Source organism: Bufo bufo, chromosome 6 (assembly GCF_905171765.1).
Source record: "Bufo bufo chromosome 6, aBufBuf1.1, whole genome shotgun sequence".
NCBI classification, from domain to species: domain Eukaryota; kingdom Metazoa; phylum Chordata; class Amphibia; order Anura; family Bufonidae; genus Bufo; species Bufo bufo.
Genome location: NC_053394.1, coordinates 193,616,851 through 193,637,373, shown reverse-complemented (window position 1 = coordinate 193,637,373; position 20,523 = coordinate 193,616,851). Strand labels below are relative to the sequence as shown.

Sequence of the window (20,523 nt, the reverse complement as noted above, 5' to 3'; positions counted from 1 at the left end):
ATGTTATTGCACTTTAATTTTGTGTTATGTGTTCACTGTTATGTTTATCAGTGTTAAAAGTTGGAGGAGAATGTGGTGGTTTTTAATAAACGGGCAGTTGCGGCCATTTATACCAAGTAGTCGGTTTCTGAGTATTAATGTATTTATAGAATGCATATAAATCCAATATAAAACAGACATAAGATCAATGGATAGACAAATTGACGCAGTACCCACTATTGCTTTCTCACCAGCATAAAATTATCCGAAGACTAATGAAATATGATATATATTTCATTAGTCTTCGGATTATTTTATGTTGGTGAGAAAGCAATAGTGGGTTACACCACCATCTAGTGGTGGTTTGTTGGTACTGGACAATTAAATATAAAAAGGATAAACACTGATTATTACTGGAAGCATAACTGATCCACAGTCTCCTTATGACCAATCAAAAATATATATAGGATATTAATATGATATTATATCCCACTCGGCAATCATACTATGGAAATATAATTTCCCAAAGGTTTTTCCTCTACTCAGATAATGTCCAATCTCCCATTAGCAATATGCATCTTTGCTAAGAGGACTACTAGCATTAGGGAGGTGTTTAACACTATATGTTCCCTCAGTATGGGGACTCTTGACTATATGCCGAGAGTAATATCTTATTAATACCACAATCAGTAAATACAAATATACGTTACCGGGTCAAGGATGAACAGGGTTTCGGGTGTGATCAGTTCTCAAAACTCTTCCAGTAGACAAAAATTGATCCAAGTTTCTTTTTTGTTGTTGAAGTAAGTTGTTAGTTGCAGAGTGTAGATCCTGTCTAACCTTTTACATGCATACTTTATACCCCATGTTATCTAAGAACTCATCCCCTTCTAGATTAGGGATCTCAAATCAGACAAGGTGGGTGTATTCGTATGCAGATAATAATGATGTCATTTTAACCCCCGAAATACTAGTGAAAATGACATACTATTATCCATCCACCTCTAGATGGCACTGTTGTACCACATAACAATTTCAAACATTAATTCTAAATACCTAATAATACGTTCAGATGACCTTTTTAACCTCTCCAATATACATCAGTATTAAAAAGGACCTTTCACCGATTATTACACTATGAACTAACTATACAGACATGTATAGCGGCGCCCGGGGATCTCACTGCACTTACTATTATCCCTGGGCGCCGCTCCGTTCTCCTGCTATGCCCTCCGGTATCTCCGCTCACTAAGTTATAGTAGACGGAGATTTCAGTCCCTAAGTTATGGTAGGCGGAGTCTGCCATTGTTCTGCTCTAGCGCTGGCCAATCGCAACGCAGAGCTCACAGCCTGGGAGCTTATTTTCTCCCAGGCTGTGAGCTCTGCAATGCGATTGGCCAGCACTACAGAAGAACAAGGGCAGACTCCGCCTACCATAACTTGGTGAACGGAGATACCGGAGGGCATAGCGGGAAAACGGAGCGGCGCCCAGGGATAATAGTAAGTGCAGGGAGATCCCCGGGCGCCGCTCTACATATCTGTATACTTAGTTTATAGTGTAATAATCGGTGAAAGGTCCTCTTTAAGGATTTATTCCTGACATTTTACTTATCCATAATCTAGACATGTTGGAGTCACTATCCTCTACTGTCCTTTAGGGACAATGGGCCTTTTACTTGGCATCCACATGGCTGGCTAATAACATGCAGCTCTCCTCATGAAATCCAATTAGTAGGAAGATACAGTCAGGTCCATAAATATTGGGACATCGACACAAATCTAGCATTTTTGGCTCTATACACCACCACAATGGATTTGAAATTAAACGAACAAGATGTGCTTTAACTACAGACTGTCAGCTTTAATTTGAGGGTATTTACATCCAAATCAGGTGAACGGTGTAAGAATTACAACAGTTTGAATATGTGCCTCCCACTTGTTAAATGACCAAAAGTAATGGCACAGAATAATAATCATAAATCAAACTTTCACTTTTTAATGCTTGGTTGCAAATCCTTTGAAGTCAATTGCAGCCTGAAATGTGGAACGCATAGACATCACCAGACGCTGGGTTTCATCCCTGGTGATGCTCTGCCAGGCCTCTACTGCAACTGTCTTCAGTTCCTGCTTGTTCTTGGGGCATTTTCCCTTCAGTCTTGTTTTCAGCAAGTGAAATGCATGCTTAATAGGATTCAGGTCAGGTGATTGACATGGCCATTGTATAACATTCCACTTCTTTCCCTTAAAAAACTCTTTGGTTGCTTTTGCAGTATGCTTTGGGTCATTGTCCATCTGCACTGTGAAGCGTCGTCCAATGAGTTCTGAAGCATTTGGCTGAATATGAGCAGATAATATTGCCCGAAACACTTCAGAATTCATCCTGCTGCTTTTGTCAGCAGTCACATCATCAATAAATACAAGAGAACCAGTTCCATTGGCAGCCATATATGCCCACGCCATGACACCACCACCATGCTTCACTGATGAGGTGGTATGCTTAGAATCATAAGCAGTTCCTTTCCTTCTCCATACTCTTCTCTTCCCATCACTCTGGTACAAGTTGATCTTCGTCTCATCTGTCCATAGGATGTTGTTCCAAAACTGTGAAGGCTTTTTTAGATGTCGTTTGGCAACCTCTAATCTGGCCTTCCTGTTTTTGAGGCTCACCAATGGTTTACATCTTGTGGTGAACCATCTGTATTCACTCTGGTGAAGTCTTCTCTTGATTGTTGACTTTGACACACATACACCTACCTCCTGGAGAGTGTTCTTGATCTGGCCAACCTTTGTGAAGGGTGTTTTCTTCTCCAGGAAAATAATTCTTTGGTCATCTACCACAGTTGTTTTCCATGGTCTTCCGGGTCTTTTGGTGTTGCTGAGCTCACCGATGCGTTCCTTCTTTTTAAGAATGTTACAAACAGTTGTTTTGGCCACGCCTAATGTTTTTGCTATCTTTCTGATGGGTTTGTTTTGTTTTTTCAGCCTAATGATGGCTTGCTTCACTGAAAGTGACAGCTCTTTTGATCTCATCTTGAGAGTTGACAGCAACAGATTCCAAATGCAAATAGCACACTTGAAATGAACTCTGGACCTTTTATCTGCTCATTGTAATTGGGATAATGAGGGAATAACACACACCTGGCCATGGAACAGTTGAGAAGCCAATTGTCCCATAACTTTTGGCCCCTTAACAAGTGGGAGGCACATATGCAAACTGTTGTAATTCCTACACCGTTCACCTGATTTGTATGTAAATACCCTCAAATTAAAGCTGACAGTCTGCAGTTAAAGCACAATTTGTTTGTTTCATTTCAAATCCATTGTGGTGGTGTATAGAGCCAAAAATGTTAGAATTGTGTTGATGTCCCAATATTTATGGACCTGACTGTAACTTCAATACTATCTAAACCTTAAGTCTATATTCAGTCAGTGAAATATACATGGCATAAAATATATATTCTAAATGAGATATATATATATATATATATATATATATCGACACACTGTTACACATAGATGACATATTATATAAATTATTGGTTAAGATATGTTGCAAATCTAAATATACCACATAGAAATATATAGAATATAATCATGCATACATGAATTGGACAATGCACACCAAACGTTTCCCCTAAGGCAATTATTTCCTTAATGACTTTGTAAGGAAGTAAAATAATACATTGCTATTCAAATGGTTGTCTCTCACAGATACATGCCTGTATGACCCATTATAGTATTAACAGATACACTACATCTCTGCTCACAATAATTTTTAAAAGACAATACATTCTATGTCCGCTACAAACATGTTACCCAAATTGAACTCAGCATGAATTTATCTTGGCTTATTTCAATCCTACAGAAAGATTTTAAACTCTGGTTCAGTCTGACTTTACACTTAAAGGGAACCTGTCACCGGTATTTTGTGTATATAGCTGAAGACATGGGTTGCTAGATGGCCGCTAGCACAACCGCAATACCCAGTCCCCATAGCTCTGTGTGCCTTTATTGTGTAAAAAAAACAATTTAATAAATATGCAAATTAACCTGAGATGAGTCCTGTATGTGAGATGAGTCAGGGACAGGACTCCTCTCAGGTTAATTTGCATATGTATCAAATCAGGTTTTTTACACAATAAAAGCACACAGCACTATGGGGACTGGGTATTGCGGATGTGCTAGCGGCCATCTAGCAGCCCATGTCCTCAGCTCTATACACACAATCCCGGTGACAGGTTCCCTTTAAAGGCAATGAGCATTGATATTTAGACTATAATATCTTCAGATAAAACTGTACACTTATGAAAGTGCATGACAAGTCCCACACTATCTTCCCATTAACTCCTATGCCGGGTGGGGGTGGGGGGTTCTTTGTGCGGGTTCAATCCGGTAGTCTTTTCCTTCATAAACCCTGAACCTGTGGGTGTACACAGAGGTACTCTCGCACAGCTTGTACATTTTAATGCCATACCTTGCCGGGCAGGTACTGGCAGAATTTTACCCTCCCTTTAAAATGTTTTAAGGACTCCTCTATGCAGAAGTCTTTTTCTGGGGTGTACACTTCGGCAAACTTTCGACTAAAGTGGTCGAGGATGGGCCTAATTTTGAATAGACTGTCAAATTTTGGGGTAGGCATTGTGTGTTATTATTGTAATGTAGGAATTTAAGAATTGCTTTGAATCTTGTGGACATACTGTAAACTGGAGTCTGGTATAAAATATCTGTACTCCAGTACGGTCTTATTTCTGGGGGGGGGGGGGGGGTGTTTACACTAGGCCCATATGCATATGCAGCAGGAGTCCCCCAAATGTCATAATCTCTGCTGCACTTACTGGGGTCAAGCAAAGGTGGATGTGGGTTTCTGGGCAATAAATCAACATCAAATTTCTCTGAAACCTGTACAGTCACACTTGAATTTGGAGCTCATAATTCTCAGGGGGTGGGTTCTATATGGGGAAGAGTAGAGGAATGTGGCATCCCCTTCTCCCTCACTGGCTGCATCAGTTTCAGAGGCAAGAATGGCGTATGCCTCAGCTGAACAGACTCTTTGGGATGGATGGGCCATTCTTATTTTTATTGGGGTGTGTAAAGTGTGTGTGGTCCAACACGTGTGTAGTGTGTAATTTTATTTACCCAGGGGTGTTTATGTAGTGATTCTACATGTGAAGGGGCTTGGTATAGATTAAAAATAGAATATAGGAGAAAAATTTAAGATAAACATTTACCAAAAAAAGGAAAAACTGCACAAAAAAGCGTTTGCTGGACGCACACATGCAGATGTTGCTTGCATGCAAAAACCAGAGCGAACTACCTGAAATTGATTATATGTCTCTAGGTAAGGGCTTATGCACACGGCCATTGATCGGCTGTTCGGTGCATTGGGGACCACAATTTTTGTTCCCCAATGCGCAGCCAACATCTGTGTGGATTCCGCAGACAAATCTAGATCTATTCAACTTGAATGGGTCTGTGGTCCATCTGCAGCCAAAAAAAGTAGTGTGCATGAGCTCTAAAACAAATTATTATTATTATTATATATTTTTTTTATACTGATTGGAAAAAAAGCTTGTATAGATTACAGAGCACTGATACACTCGGCACGTGCAGGACGCAGACGTGCAGATGCTGTGTGTGTCCAAAAACTAAACCAACTGTACCTGAAATTGACATAAAGTGCCTTGCAAAAGTATTCACCCCCATGACTTTTTTCATATTTTGGTACATTACAACCTTAAGTTCAATGTTTTGTTAATCTACATTTTATGTGATGAATCAGAACACAATAGTCTGTTGGTGAAGTGAAATGAGAAATATATATAAATAAAACTATTGTTTAGAAATAGAAATTCACCCCCTTTGTTAGGAAGCCCAAAAAAAGCTCTGGTGCAACCAATTGCCTTCAGAAGTCACATAATTAGTGAAATGTTGTCCACCTGTGTGCAATCTAAGTGTCACATGCTCATTACATATACACACCTTTTTTGAAAGGCCCCAAAGGCTGCAACACCTAAGCAAGAGGCATCACTAAACCAAACACGGTCATGAAGACCAAGGAACTCTCCAAACAAGTAAGGGACAATGTTGTTGAGAAGTACAAGTCAGGGTTCGGTTATAAATAAATATCCAAATCTTTGATGATCCCCTGGAGCACCATCAAATCTATCATAAGCAAATGGAAAGAACATGGCACAACAGCAAACCTGCCAAAAGACTGCCGCCCACCAAAACTCACGGGCCGGGCAAGGAGGGCATTAATCAGAGAGGCAGCACAAAGGTAACCCTGGAGTTGCTGCAGAGTTCCATAGCAGAGACTGGAGTATCTGTACATAGGACGACGATAAGCCGTATGCTCCATAGCGTTGGTCTTTATGGCAGAGTGGCCAGAAGAAAGCCATTACTTTCAGCAAAAAACAAAAAGGCACTCTGTGTGTTTGCGAAAAAGCATGTAGGAGACTCCCAAAATGTATGGAGGAAGGTGCTCTGGTCTGATGAGACTAAAATTGAACTTTTCGGCCATCAAAGAAAACGCTATGTCTGGCGCAAACCCAACACATCACCCAAAGAACACCATCCCCACAGTGAGACATGGTGGTGGCAGCATCATGCTGTGGGGATGTTTTTCAACAGCCGGGACTGGGAAACTGGTCAGAGTTGAGGGAAAGATGGATAGTGCTAAATACAGGGATTTTCTTGAGCAAAACCTGTACCACTCTGTGTGTGATTTGAGGCTAGGACGGAGGTTCACATTCCATCAGGACAATGACCCCAAACAAACTGCTAAAGCAACACTGGAGTGGTTTAAGGGAAACATGTAAATTTGTTGGAATGGCCTAGTCAAATCCCAGATCTCAATCCAATAGAAAATCTGTGGTCAGACTTAAAGATTGCTGTTCACAAGCGCAAAACATCCAACTTGAAGGAGCTGGAGCAGTTTTGCAAGGAGGAATGGGCATAAATCCTAGTGGTAAGATGTGACAAGCTCATAGAGACTTATCCAAAGAGACTTGGAGCTGTGATTGCTGCAAAAGGGGACTCTACAAAGTATTGACCTTAGGGGGGTGAATAGTTATGTACGTTGACTTTTCCTGTTTGCTTCACAATAAATAAAAACATCTTCAAAATTGTGAGCATGTTCTGTAAATTAAATGATGCAAATCCTTAAACAATCCATGTAAATTTCAGGTTGTGAGGCTCCAAAATACAAAAAAGTCAAGGGAGGTGAATACTTTTGCAAGGCCCTGTGTGTGTGTGTGTGTGTGTGTGTGTATGTATATATGTGTGTGTATGTATGTGTGTGTGTGTATATATATATATATATATATATATATATATATATATTTATATATATATAGGAAAAGAAATCAGGGCAGCACTCCTGGTAGTCGGGTGTGGGTGCCAGCGGCAAAAAACACCTTACCAAGGTGTACAATATAGGATAAAGAAAGACACCGCAGCACATCCGTTTTGGTGAAAAAAGTGGGACCCTTTATTCACCTGTGCGACGTTTCGGTCCGCTTACTGGGACCATTTTCAATGCTTGAGAATGGTCCCAGTAAGCGGACCGAAACGTCGCACAGGTGAATAAAGGGTCCCACTTTTTTCACCAAACGGATGTGCTGCGGTGTCTTTCTTTATCATATATATATATATATATATATATATATATATATATATATACATGTGTGTATATCTCCTATATTATAAAAATTAGTCTGTCTGTCTGTTCATTATGCGCGACCAAACGACTGGACCGATCTTCACCAAATTTGGCACACAGGTATATCAGGTGTCCGGGAAGGTTTTAGACCGGGGCTTAGCTCTCTAGGACGTACCGTTCCTGAGATATTACCAAAAAATGACCCACATTAGCCAATACAAGCCTGCAAGTCTTTCTCTTAAAATCCCAACTGCCATAAACACAATTTTACTCCAGGTTTCCATAACAACCCAGCCATTTTTCTTTACTGCTTAAAGGGGCAGGCACTGTGGAGGTCACTGTTATTAAAGGGGTGGGTGCTATGAAGGTCCCTGTTAAATGGGAGGTCACTGTTAAAGGGGCAGTCACTGTGAGAGTCACTGTTAAAGGGGTGGTCATTGTGAAAGCCACTGTTAAAGGGGCGGTCACTGTGAAATCCACAGGCAAAGGGGCAGTCACTGTGAAAGCCACTGTTAAAGGGGCGGTCACTGTAAAAGCCACTGTTAAAGGGGCGGTCACTGTGAAAGCCACTGTTAAAGGGGCGGTCACTGTGAAAGCCACTGTTAAAGGGGCGGTCACTGTGAAAGCCACTGTTAAAGGGGCGATCACTGTGAAAGCCACTGTTAAAGGGGGCGGTCACTGTGAAAGCCACTGTTAAAGGGGCGGTCACTGTGAAAGCCACTGTTAAAGGGGTGGTCACTGTGAAAGTCACAGTAAAAGGGGAGGTCATTGTGAAAGTCACTGTTATGGGAGAAACTGTTGATATCTTTTTACGACACATGGAAACATAAAATGAAATACACCTGTGCGAAGCCGTGTCCTTCTGCTAGTGTGTGTATATACACTCACCTAAAGAATTATTAGGAACACCATACTAATACGGTGTTGGACCCCCTTTTGCCTTCAGAACTGCCTTAATTCTACGTGGCATTGATTCAACAAGGTGCTGATAGCATTCTTTAGAAATGTTGGCCCATATTGATAGGATAGCATCTTGCAGTTGATGGAGATTTAAGGGATGCACATCCAGGGCACGAAGCTCCTGTTCCACCACATCCCAAGGATGCTCTATCGGGTTGAGATCTGGTGACTGTGGGGGCCATTTTAGTACAGTGAACTCATTGTCATGTTCAAGAAACCATTTTTCCAGTCTTCAACAGTCCAATTTTGGTGAGCTCGTGCAAATTGTAGCCTCTTTTTCCTATTTGTAGTGGAGATGAGTGGTACCCGGTGGGGTCTTCTGCTGTTGTAGCCCATCCGCCTCAGGGTTGTGCGTGTTGTGGCTTCACAAATGCTTTGCTGCATACCTCGGTTATTTCAGTCAACGTTGCTCTTCTATCAGCTGGAATCAATTGGCCCATTCTCCTCTGACCTCTAGCATCAACAAGGCATTTTCGCCCACAGGACTGCCGCATACTGGATGTTTTTCCCTTTTCACACCATTCTTTGTAAACCCTAGAAATGGTTGTGCGTGAAAATCCCAGTAACTGAGCAGATTGTGAAATACTCAGACTGGCCCGTTTGGCACCAACAACCATGCCACGCTCAAAATTGCTTAAATCACCTTTCTTTCCCATTCTGACATTCAGTTTGGAGTTCAGGGGATTGTCTTGACCAGGACCACAACCCTACATGCATTGAAGCAACTGCCATGTGATTGGTTGACTAGATAATCGCATTAATGAGAAATAGAACAGGTGTTCCTAATAATTCTTTAGGTGAGTGTATATATATCATATAAAAAAAACTATCCATCTCACTGATTCAATAAATCACTCAAAATAAGTCCCACAAAATGAGCACAGATTGGAAAAAAAAAAAACCTGCACAAAAAACTTAACACAGGTGCTGATAATTAATGTACACGCACTGATCAGTGCTTGGCTAGTGTTCACAGCTCACACACAGAAAAAGTGGTGCAGAGCTGGAAAATAGGGAAATTAGGTAAAAAAAAAAGCATAGATTGAAAATAAAAAAAAAACTGCCTAAAAGAATGAGTGCAGGTGCTGATCAGCGATGTACTCGCTGATCAGTGCGGTCACAGAAAAGGTGGTGCAGAGCTGGAAAAAGGACAGTCAGTAATTGTTTGTCGTCCCCCAAAAGCTGACTGAGAGAGTATAGAGAGATGGACTAAGGGGGGTGGATTAGGGCTCTGCTGCAGATGAGAAAAAAAAGTGTTCACTGTAGCAGTTCTAGAAAATCATCTTTCTTCTTTTTACACAAGAGCAATAAAGATAGCTGTGGTGGTGCACCATAAGTCCCAGCAAGCCAACGTACAGCACAAAGAGGCACAGAACTTCTTTGTATGCAGTCACCAGCTAGAATGGCTGCATGCAGAGGTATTCTTCCTGTTCCCTCTGACGCTATAGCACTGCCATACGGCGGCTGTCAGGTAGTCACTTCCCGCGCCATACATGTATGGCAGATGTTGGGAAGGGGTTAAATAAATAAAAAATTCCCTGTATTAGTACAAATGAAAAATGAATATAAGTCACGGCTCTGAACCTCTTGTGTCAGCTAATGGTTTGGTGCACAACCCTTACGACCTACCCCTGGTCGAACTGAAACAAAGTAATGAATAAGTAAAATGGTAGGGGGCACTCAACTAGCCGATGTCAAATGGACATCAATGGTAGCAGATGGTACAAAAAATTTATTAAGAAGATAAAATAATATGGTGGTGTGACCCACTATTATATTATTATAAAGTGGGTCACACCACCAATTAAAGTGGTAATCTGAAGTGGGCTTTTTAGTACCAAAGACCACTTCGGATTCCTATTTAAAATTGTTTTTATATACACAGATATGATTACAGTAGTAATTAACCTAAGTCTCGGGCTACTTCGGGCAAGACAAAGTTTGCCTACAAGGAGCCAATACATTTTAATGCTGTACAGAAACTAGGCAAATCGACTTCGGATCTTTGATCTGAAAGTCGATTTGCACAAGCCTAATTATAAACACTGTTAGTACTGACATGTCAGCAACGACCCATGCTATTAAAATATCTCATTATTTACCTCAGATGGTTAACGCTTAAAAAAAAAAAGCCAGAACTGCTTTTTCTTTTTTTTTTCTTTTTGTCATCTTGCCTCCCCAGAAAATCTAATTAATTTAACCCAATATGCCCCTTAAACATTATTATTTTTTTTTTTTTAAGTTATCCCCTATCCTACTGCTGGGACCTCCATCGATCATGAAAAGGGGCATGCAGCCACTTCATTCATTTCTACAAGAATTTCAGAGATATCAGAGTGCTGTAATGAAGTGGCGACGCGTATGAGTGACCAGCCACTCTGGTCATTTGAGGGGTGTACAGGGCCCCTGTTCTTGTGATTGGTGAAGGTCCCAGCGGTAGGACACCCACAGATTTAATAGTTAAACTAACCGGAAAGCTCCTTTAAGACCCAAACTAGGCTGCATCCTTAAAGGAGTTTTCCTCAGGATAGGTCACCAGTATCTGATACGTGGTGATCTGACACCTGGGTCCCCCACCAGTCAGTTGTTTGGTAAGGCACTGGTGCTCCCAGTAACTTTGCTGCCCTCTTACAGCTTAGCTTAGGTCTGTGATGGCTAACCTCCAGCACTCCAGCTGTGGTAAAACTGCAACTCCCAAGATGCACACCCTGCATTGCTGTTATCAAAACTCCACAAAAAAGAATGGAGCATGCTGGGAATCGTAGTTTCACCACAGCTGCAGTGCCGGAGGTTAGCAATTACTGGCCTAGGCCATATGACGTCCCATGGCCTAGGCGCAGCTCAGCCCAATTGAAGTGAATGGGACTGAGCTGTGATACCAAGCCTAGCCGTTGTACAATGTACAGCGCAGTGCTTAGTGAGCTGAGAGTAGGCCACAGCGCTACTGCGAGTGCCGATGCCTTCTCAAACAGCTGATCAGTGGGGGTCCTGATGGTCAGATCGCCACCAATACTGATGGCCTATCCAGAGGATAAGTATAAAAGTCTCGGAAAATCCCTTTTACAGGTTAACCCTTTCGCTACCAGCTAGAACGATGAGTAAACATGCTGCATGCTGTTTCAAACAGCAGAAACACACGGATAAACATTAAAGCCTTTTAAATGCCGTGATCAAGTCTCATCACGGCAACTAAAAGCTCAAAAACCCAGAAGTGCGCGCTCCCGGGCTTCTTACCAGCATCCTCTGCGCCCATTGAGGATGCTGGTAATTGAATTCAGTACGTTGAGTGTCTCTGACGAGACTCAGGGTATTCGAGCTGTAATTCTGGTTTTGGCCAGCAGGTGGCAGGCGAACATAAGAAATTAGCAATTCTGCTCTCATCATGGATCTGTAAGAAACATGTTGGTACAGAATAAAATAAAAAATTGTGAGTTTTGTAGCTCACACAATCTACAAAACCGTAAAAAAAAAAAAGTTAAATATATTTAAAAAAAAGTATTACCTCCCTTTCCATAGAATAAAAAAATAAATTCATAATATGCATTTACATAATCAAATTTAACAGGGTCAAAATGGAAAAAGGGTCAAAATGTCACACACTCCGAAATGGTATTAATAAAAACTACAGATCGTCCCCCAAAAAAAAGAGCCTCCACACAGCTCAGTAGATATAACTATAAAAAATGTATGGGGGTCAGAATATGGTTATAAGTTTTAATTTATTTTTACACTATTTAGACATAAAAACCTATACATATGTGGCATCGTTGTAATCATACTGACCCAGAGAATGAAGGGCAGTTTTTCCACAAAAAGAACGCCGTAGGAAAAAATAAATTTAAAACGGTGGAGGAATTGTTATTTTTTTTGTTTTTTTTTTTCTTGCTTCCTACTACATTGTATGGCATTAGAAAGTACAACTTGTCCCACAAAAAATATGGATATGTGAACGGAAAAATAAGTGTTATGGCTCAAGGAAGATGAAATGAAGAAAAATGAAAACACAGAATCTAAAAAAAAATATTGTGTAGTAGTAAAACTATATAAATTTAGTATAATTGCAATTGTACTTGCCTGCAGGATAAAGTTAGTCATCCATTCTTTTTTCTTTTCTTTTTTTCCTTTTTTTTTTTTTTTTTTTTTTTTTTTTTTTAGACTGCAGTATACTGAAAATATAATGAAAAATAATGCCAGAATTTGTTTGGTTCATCCTGCCTCCCAAAAACTAAAATAAAAAGTGATCAAAAAGCCCTACGTACACCAAAATGGGACCTGCAGAAAAATAAAAAATAAATTTATTTTACAAAAGTAGTAAACTTTTCCCCAAAAAACAAAACAAAAAAATCAGTATCTTCATAATTGTTCTGACTCACACAAAAACGTTAACATATCATACTGTACGGTGAATGGCATAATTGTGCTTTTTTCTTTTTTTTTTCTTTTTTTTTATTCCCTGCCAGAGTTCATCATTTTTTCCAAAATGGTGCAGATAAAAATGACAACTATTTCACCGAAAAACAAGTGTGTATTGATGAAAAAAAAAAAAAAAGTGCAGAGAAAGTTCTGGCACTCGGGAGGTACGAATGGAAACACAAAATAACTTCATCATAGTGGCCACAACTAGCTGCGGCGGTATATTGTTCCCAATAATGGATGTTAAAGGGGTTGTCTTGGTTCAGAGCTGAACCCGGACATACCCCCATTTTTACTCAGGCAGCCCCCGTGACTTGAGCATCGGAGCAGTTCATGCTCCAATGCTCTCCTTTGCCTTGCACTAACTCACGCAGGGCAAAGGCATTTTCTGGAGTTTCGGTGATGAAACTGGCTCTCCATAGGGCTGCCAGACTTCCGCCTACCAGTGAGCCCAGTGAGGTAATCGGCACTGATGGGCGGGCTTTAGCACTGCCCTAGCCTGTAAAACGGCTAGGGCAGTGCTAAAGTCTGCCCATCAAAGCCGGTGACGCCAACGAACACACCTGGGCGGAAGCTTCGGCCCGGCAGTGTGCTATTGTAAATAAAAGAGCCCTTGCCTTGCGCGATCCTGCTCAGGGCAAGTAAGAGCATCGGAGCATGAAATGCTCCGATGCGAACATCAGGGGGGCTGCCTGGGTGAAATTATGGGTATATCTGGGTTCAGCTCTTAACCTGGACAACCCCTTTAAGCTTGGTGGTCAGATCCTTGTACCACAGAATTTACTAATATATTTTGTTTCATTCATTCAGACCCATATTCACACAATGGGGATCATGGCAGTCATCACCTAAACCGTTCAAAAAATCTCTCTGAACTGGAACCTCTCAAAGTAAGTTTAGCTTTCTATGGCAATTGAAATCCCATTCATCAGTCATGATTTAGTTGTGCTTGTTTTCAGTGGACTACTGTATGATCTAGCAAAGCTTACCTTACTGCCTGTTAAGCAAAGCAGCATTCTACAGCTCGGGGGAAAAATTTAGACCACTCCAAGTTTTTATTATACCAGCATCTCCATACGTATAGCAACCAATTCCATTCCAATGTTCATTGCATTCCATCACAGACACACCTCATTCTACCTATTCTACTGAGGTGCCGCTAGTAACGCAAGACTTGTTTAGTTTAGTGCCTGGCCCGTTACAGTTAGTTTCTGCACATACGTTAATGTTTCAAAATCCGCATCCTAAGTGTGGTTCGTTAATGAACCACAAACCCAAGTTCGGATTTTGACCAGTTGTGCTTTTATTTAAAAAATGCTCTAAAATACAATATCTTATCTGGAATTTGGGAAAAATTTCAGTTTTAGAATAAAACAGGACTGCTCGTTTTAGTCAAACACCTACCCATAAATTGTAAAAGTACAGAAACTGATAATTTTGCAGTAGTCTCTTAATATTTTCCAGAGCTGTATGTAGATTGTTCTTATTATTCCCCTTAGTGACCACTAATACACCTTTTTACTGACATAAACAAAGGGGGTTTTAGCTAAACAGATGGCTTTAACCAATCATTACATGTACCCAAAATTGTGCAATAAATACTATAACTTGTGCTGCAAAAAATAAGACCTCATACAAGTACCGTATTTTCCGGCGTATAAGACGACCCCCAACTTTTCCATTTAAAATAAAGGTTTTGGGCTATACTTGCCGTATAAGACTACCCCTGAATGCCCAGCCCTCCCTGTCTTCAAGACTATCTTCTTCAGTCCAGGGAACTGACTGGGATCTGTGGATGGCACTGTTATGAGGAGAGGGATCTGTGGATGGCACTGTTATGGAGAGGGGGATCTGTGGATGACATTGTTATGGAGAGGGAAATCTGTGGATGACACTGCTATGGGGAGGGGGATCAGTGGATGACACTGCTATGGGGGGGATCTATGGATGACACTGTATAGCATCTTATCCACAGATTCCCCCCCCCCCCCCCCAAAACAGTGCCATCCACAGATCCCCCTCTCCGACGCTCACAGGAGTACATTTATAAACTGTAATCTTTAACTTTAATCATCGCTCATCTCTTTACTTGGATACCTTACTCTCAGCTCCGGTAACAGCAGGCAGTGCGCATGGCGCTCACTCACTGACGTCACGCGCCTGCGCCACCTATTGGGAGGAGCAGGCACGTGACATCAGTGAGTGAGTGCTGCCCGCACTGCCTGCTGCTGAGCGTAAAGTATCCTAGTAAAGAGATGAGCGATGATTAAAGTTAAAGTTACTGATTACAGTTTGTAAATGTACTCCTGTGAGCGGCGTGGCCCTGTATATTCTAACCACCAGGCTAGCGTCCCCGTCACCATCGCAACGCCTGGGGGTTAAAATATGCCATCGCATCTGAGTATACCCGGCCTATAAGACGACCCCCGACTTTTGAAAATAATTTCTAGTGTTAGAAAGTCGTCTTATATGCCGGAAAATACGGTACATTAATGAAAAAACTAAAAAGTTATAACTCTTGGAATGCGATTAAAAAAATGGGGTTAAAGGGGTTATCCAATTTCTGAAACAGCTCCTGGTCCCCGTACCGCTGCTGCTTCTCCCTGTACTCGGATGAAAATATCCGGTGTCGGGGGAGAGGGGGTTAGGGGGATCAGCCAATGGCAGGTGGGGACGTGGGCGAGCCTCACTAGCATCGTGCGTGATGCTAGGGAGGCTTGTCCCCATCTGCCATTGGCTACTCCCCTTCCCCCGGGTAATATACTTACTCCGCTCCGCTCCTGGTCCCTGCACTGCCGCTGCTGCTTCTCCCTGTACACGGATAAAAACATCGGGGGGTGGGGGGAGCAGCCAATGGCAGGCCGGGACAAGCCTCCCTAGCGTCACCTACGATGCTAGGGAGACACGTCCCTGTCCCCACCTGTCATTGACTGCTCCCCCTAAACCTCCCCGACACCGGATGTTTTAATCCGTGTACAGGGAGAAGCAGCAGCGGCGGTGCGGGGACCAGGAGCAGGGTATGTATATTACCTGTGAGGGGCCCAGCACATGGTGGGGGGGGGGGGGGCTGTTTCAGAAACTAGATAACCCCTTTAAGACCATGAACGTTTGTGCTATGTTGAAGAAAATCGGCTAGTTTGTATAGCTTTTATCATTTATGGAAGATGGTGGGTGTGTGTATATGTGTGTGTGTATGTATGTATGTGTATATATATATATATATATATATATATATAAACGAATGATGAGGCAGCACTTCCAGTATAGAGTGAACGGGTGAGGACCCCAAACTTTATTCAAGCGACGTTTCGGCCTGCTCAATGAGGCCTTTCTCAAGCTACATAACAGTGCATATGACAAGGTATATATACCCACAGTTCAATACAAGTCAATTACAATCTGTGGTTAGGCGTGACTCCAATCTAGTCACGTGATCATTAACTATATCATCACATGACATAAGTGCATAATAAACATTCTCATATTGAGAGCATACAAAAGTTACATAAGTGATCATTAAAGTATCAAAGGTAATATATAGAGATAAACTTCTGTGCATCCATTACATTTAAATAGAATACATATCTCTCTATTCAGTACGTGATTACACATAATAAGCACTGTGCAGAAAGTGTTAAGCGCATATAGGGTTATTGGTACAGCTGTACCTTATCACAAGTTAAAAACAGCAGGACGGAGCTCACCACACATGGACACTTGGAACCGGCCGGCATTGGCGTCCCCTCGTCGACGGTGCGCATGCACCGAGCCAGACGTCAATGGTCACACTCCCCGACACAGCCGCGCTCACACGTGACAGCTCCATGGACCGCAACGTCATCCCCTGGAGCGCACCGTAAGAGAAACAGCTGTGAGGGGAGGGAGGCCAGGACATGTGACTCAGCGTCAGACGCACAGCACACGGGGGTGTGTTTAGTAACCATGGTGATGTAAACAGTAAGGAGACATGCGGACATACGCCCTGACACCAGGAAGCATACATGTGCACGCAATCCAAATAGCAGTGCACTTACAGGCGCAAATAGCTGGCCCAACGGTAAGGCAATCAAACTGCTGACACCCACAGAGCGACCGCCTAATCCGCAATGGCCATCACCAATGCACCCTGTTCGTGTGCGGTTACGATGGGACACACCTCCCATCTGCCTACACCTATAGCACTGATGTGTGTATAACTCCACCGGCTCCCTAGTGTGTGACAAGTGAACTAACACACACCATCAGTACAGATAAAACAACTGTCATACATCCATGAATACAGTGTGCATCATGCTGCCAATCCAGGTCATCAGTCGCAGTCCTGCAAGTCTCCACACAATGGTCACTTTCACGCTCATGTATCCAAGGTCATTGGGCGGCTCCATCCAGTACATAGATAAAGGCTCATCAAGTTCATCCAAAGTCATCTAGAATAAATAAAAAATGCATCAATATACATTGATTATCTTATCAGAAACATTAGCACTGTTAGATGTCTCATACACCAGACTGGGTGGTCAAGGACCCCCACGTCGGCGAGCGCTGCACACATCTGTCACCCACATAATTCCCATCTACATTCCGCATTGTAGCCTGTATATCCACATGATCTCACGTTGTTTAAGTAATCTTTCCCTGTTACCTCCCCGTTTAAGTGGGGGAATGTGATCTATCACCCTAAATTTGAGATCTTTCTCTCCGTGCCCCGCCTAAACAAAGTGCTTAGGCACAGGAAGATCTCTCCTTTTTTGACGAATCGAATACCTGTGGTAGTTCATTCTAGTCTTGACCTCACAAATGGTCTCCCCTACATAAAAGAGATTGCAGGGGCAAAACAGAAGATAGATCACAAATGAACTATCACAGGTCAGGAAATGTCGTATTTCAAATTGCTTCTTCAATATGGGGTGTGTGAATTTCTCCCCTTTCAACATGTAACTGCAGTTTACGCAACCTAAACACGGGTAGCATCCATATTTCTTGCGACCTATATAGGTCTGAACTGGGGCCTTACCCCCAGCCACTTCAGCTTTAACTAGCTTGTCCCTCAGACTAGGAGCTCGCCTGTAGGACATCAGGGGAGGTACGGCAAATTCTTTCACCTTTTGAAAGTTGCTGTGCAGTATTGGCCAGTGTTTTTTGATAGCATCTGCTACTTGATAACTACCCTCAGTGAAAGTAGAGATGAATGGCACCCTAGTCTGTTTGTTAGTGTCCTTAGGGATCCTAGATTCCAGCTCATCCAGTTGTCTATGAACTAATCTTCTAGGATACCCCCTATTGACAAACTTGTCCGCCATCTGCGACAATCTCTTGTCACATAACTTGGGATCTTTAACTATACGTTGCACGCGGAGGAACTGGCTCCGTGGTAAGGTTTTGACCATGGACCGTGGATGACAGCTCTCGAACTTCAAAAGCTTATTACAGTCCGTTGGTTTGGTGTATAAGTCGGTCACCAGTACCGTACCTTGTTTGATCACCATGGTATCCAAAAATTGTACCTGCTCGGTGGAGCACGTAAGAGTAAACTGTATCTCTGGGTCTATTGCATTCAAAAAAATGTGAAAGTTAGCCAACTCACTTTCAGTGCCGTCCCAGATGGCAAAAACATTGTCTATGTATCTCCACCACCCCCGCACAAGGTCGAAGTGGTGGGACACATCGACGTGTTCAGCCTCCAGGCCCGACATGAAAATGTTGGCGTAAGTCGGCGCCATATTCGAACCCATTGCGGTTCCCCGCTGTTGTAGATAGTAGCCATCCTGAAAAGCAAAATAGTTGTACCTTAAAACTACACCGAGCAGGTCCAATATGAACTCCCTACATTCATCAGTGTATTGGGTGGAAGCCAGACACTTCCTGACTGCCTCTACACCCCTATCATGGTTGATAGAGGTGTAGAGGCTCACCACATCAAAGGAGACTAGCAGAGTCCTAGCCGTCACTTCCACATTAGCAATCCTATTCAGGAAGTCATCTGTATCACGTATGTAGGATCTGGCTCCAACAGCAAACCTTCTCAGTATCTTATCCAAGAAAATAGCTAAGTTGGAGAACACAGACTCCCTCCCGGAGACGATGGGTCTCCCCGGGGGATTTTGTATGCTCTTGTGAATTTTAGGTAACACATATATCAATGGTGTTTTAGGGTGTGTTATCAATAGATACCTGTAGAGAGCTTCATCGATCAAACCTCCTACTTTTGCTCTATCAAGTATACTAGTGATAACCTTTATCACATCAAATTTAGGGTCATGATTCAGCTGTCTATATACCAGGGGATCTCCCAGCTGTCTCTGTATCTCTGAGACGTACCATTCGGTGTCCATCACAACAACGGCTCCCCCCTTATCGGCCGGTTTGACCGTGAGGGAGCCGTTGTTGCAAAGTTCACCCAATGCACGTATCTCGGCTGACTTCATGTTAGGATGTTTGAGCCCTCTTTCAGACATAGAGTCTTTTAAATGCTCAATATCCGCCCTCACTGCATTGATAAATGCGTCTATGGCTGGACATTTAATCTGCGGTGTGAAGTCACTCTTAGCGTGTAAACCCACACCCCGAAGAGAGAGTTCACAACCCTGCTCAGTGTCGCCACCAATCACATGTTGGTCATTCTGAGAAAACCACACTTTTAACTTGATGCTTCTAAAAAAATTTTGCAAATCTACTTCAAGTTGATACCAATCGACTCCCACTGCAGGGCAAAAGGTTAACCCCTTGGATAGGAGTTCAATTTGTGCATCAGTCAAATCGTGGGAAGATATATTTACCACTATGGATTCCTTTTCCTTAATGGCTGATTCCTTACACTCCGTTGTTCTTTTTCTCCATTTGTATTGTCTCTGTCCACCACGTCTGGTCCTTTTGGATCCATGGCAGGGCCTAAAAAATCATCATCATGCCGCTGTGCAATGTGCGTGGCTCCATCTTCATTGGTAGATGCCATTCTCCTCCTAGGGTTAGTGTTGCTTCTTTTGTTGATGCTGGGGTTACCATAAAACGGTTGTCGTCTTTGGCCTTTTGGTTCTTGCCAGGTGTACACCTTACCCCGTCGGTAATCCTCTTCATCACGCAACCATTTGCGCCGTTTGATAGCCTCCTGTTCTCTCCTGAATTTCTCCAGATAAGCAGAGCAATTAGTTAAATAGGTGTCATAGTCCTGTACAGGGAGGGCCTCTTTAAGCTTAATGACAGCTTTATCAAGATGCTCCCGTATACCGCCCAATTCATGTTGCAAGAATTCCAGATTCAACAATATCACATCCAGGGCGTATTTATTCGAGATCTGTGTGAATTTTTGTGCAAACTTACTGTCGGCTGGAAACAGACTTGGCTTCAGTTGGGAGTGCATTCCCCTTGGTATCCTGTGCGACTTGTAATATTCCGCTAGGGTTGCTAGATGCAGCTCCATCGAGGCCAGCCTTTTACCGTCAGCCTCATAGCCTTTCTTTAGCTCTGTAACAGATGGGGTGGATAAAAACGTGCAATCGCTCACCAAATCGTGG

General features: G+C 42.5%; 1 protein-coding gene across 5 annotated transcripts in view; it reads left to right on the top strand.

The window, feature by feature from the left end:
* LOC121005864 (catenin delta-1-like) overlaps nt 1–20,523 on the top strand; it is a 607,331-nt gene that overhangs the window by 453,779 nt on the left and 133,029 nt on the right. For 4 of the 5 annotated variants that reach the window (XM_040438662.1, XM_040438660.1, XM_040438664.1 and 1 more), the window contains one exon: nt 13,823–13,902. The exons of the other annotated variant lie outside the window; for it this stretch is intronic. In XM_040438662.1, coding sequence (XP_040294596.1) covers nt 13,823–13,902 — 80 coding nt within the window. The remainder of the gene's footprint in view (nt 1–13,822; nt 13,903–20,523) is intronic. 5 annotated transcript variants of the gene reach the window in all.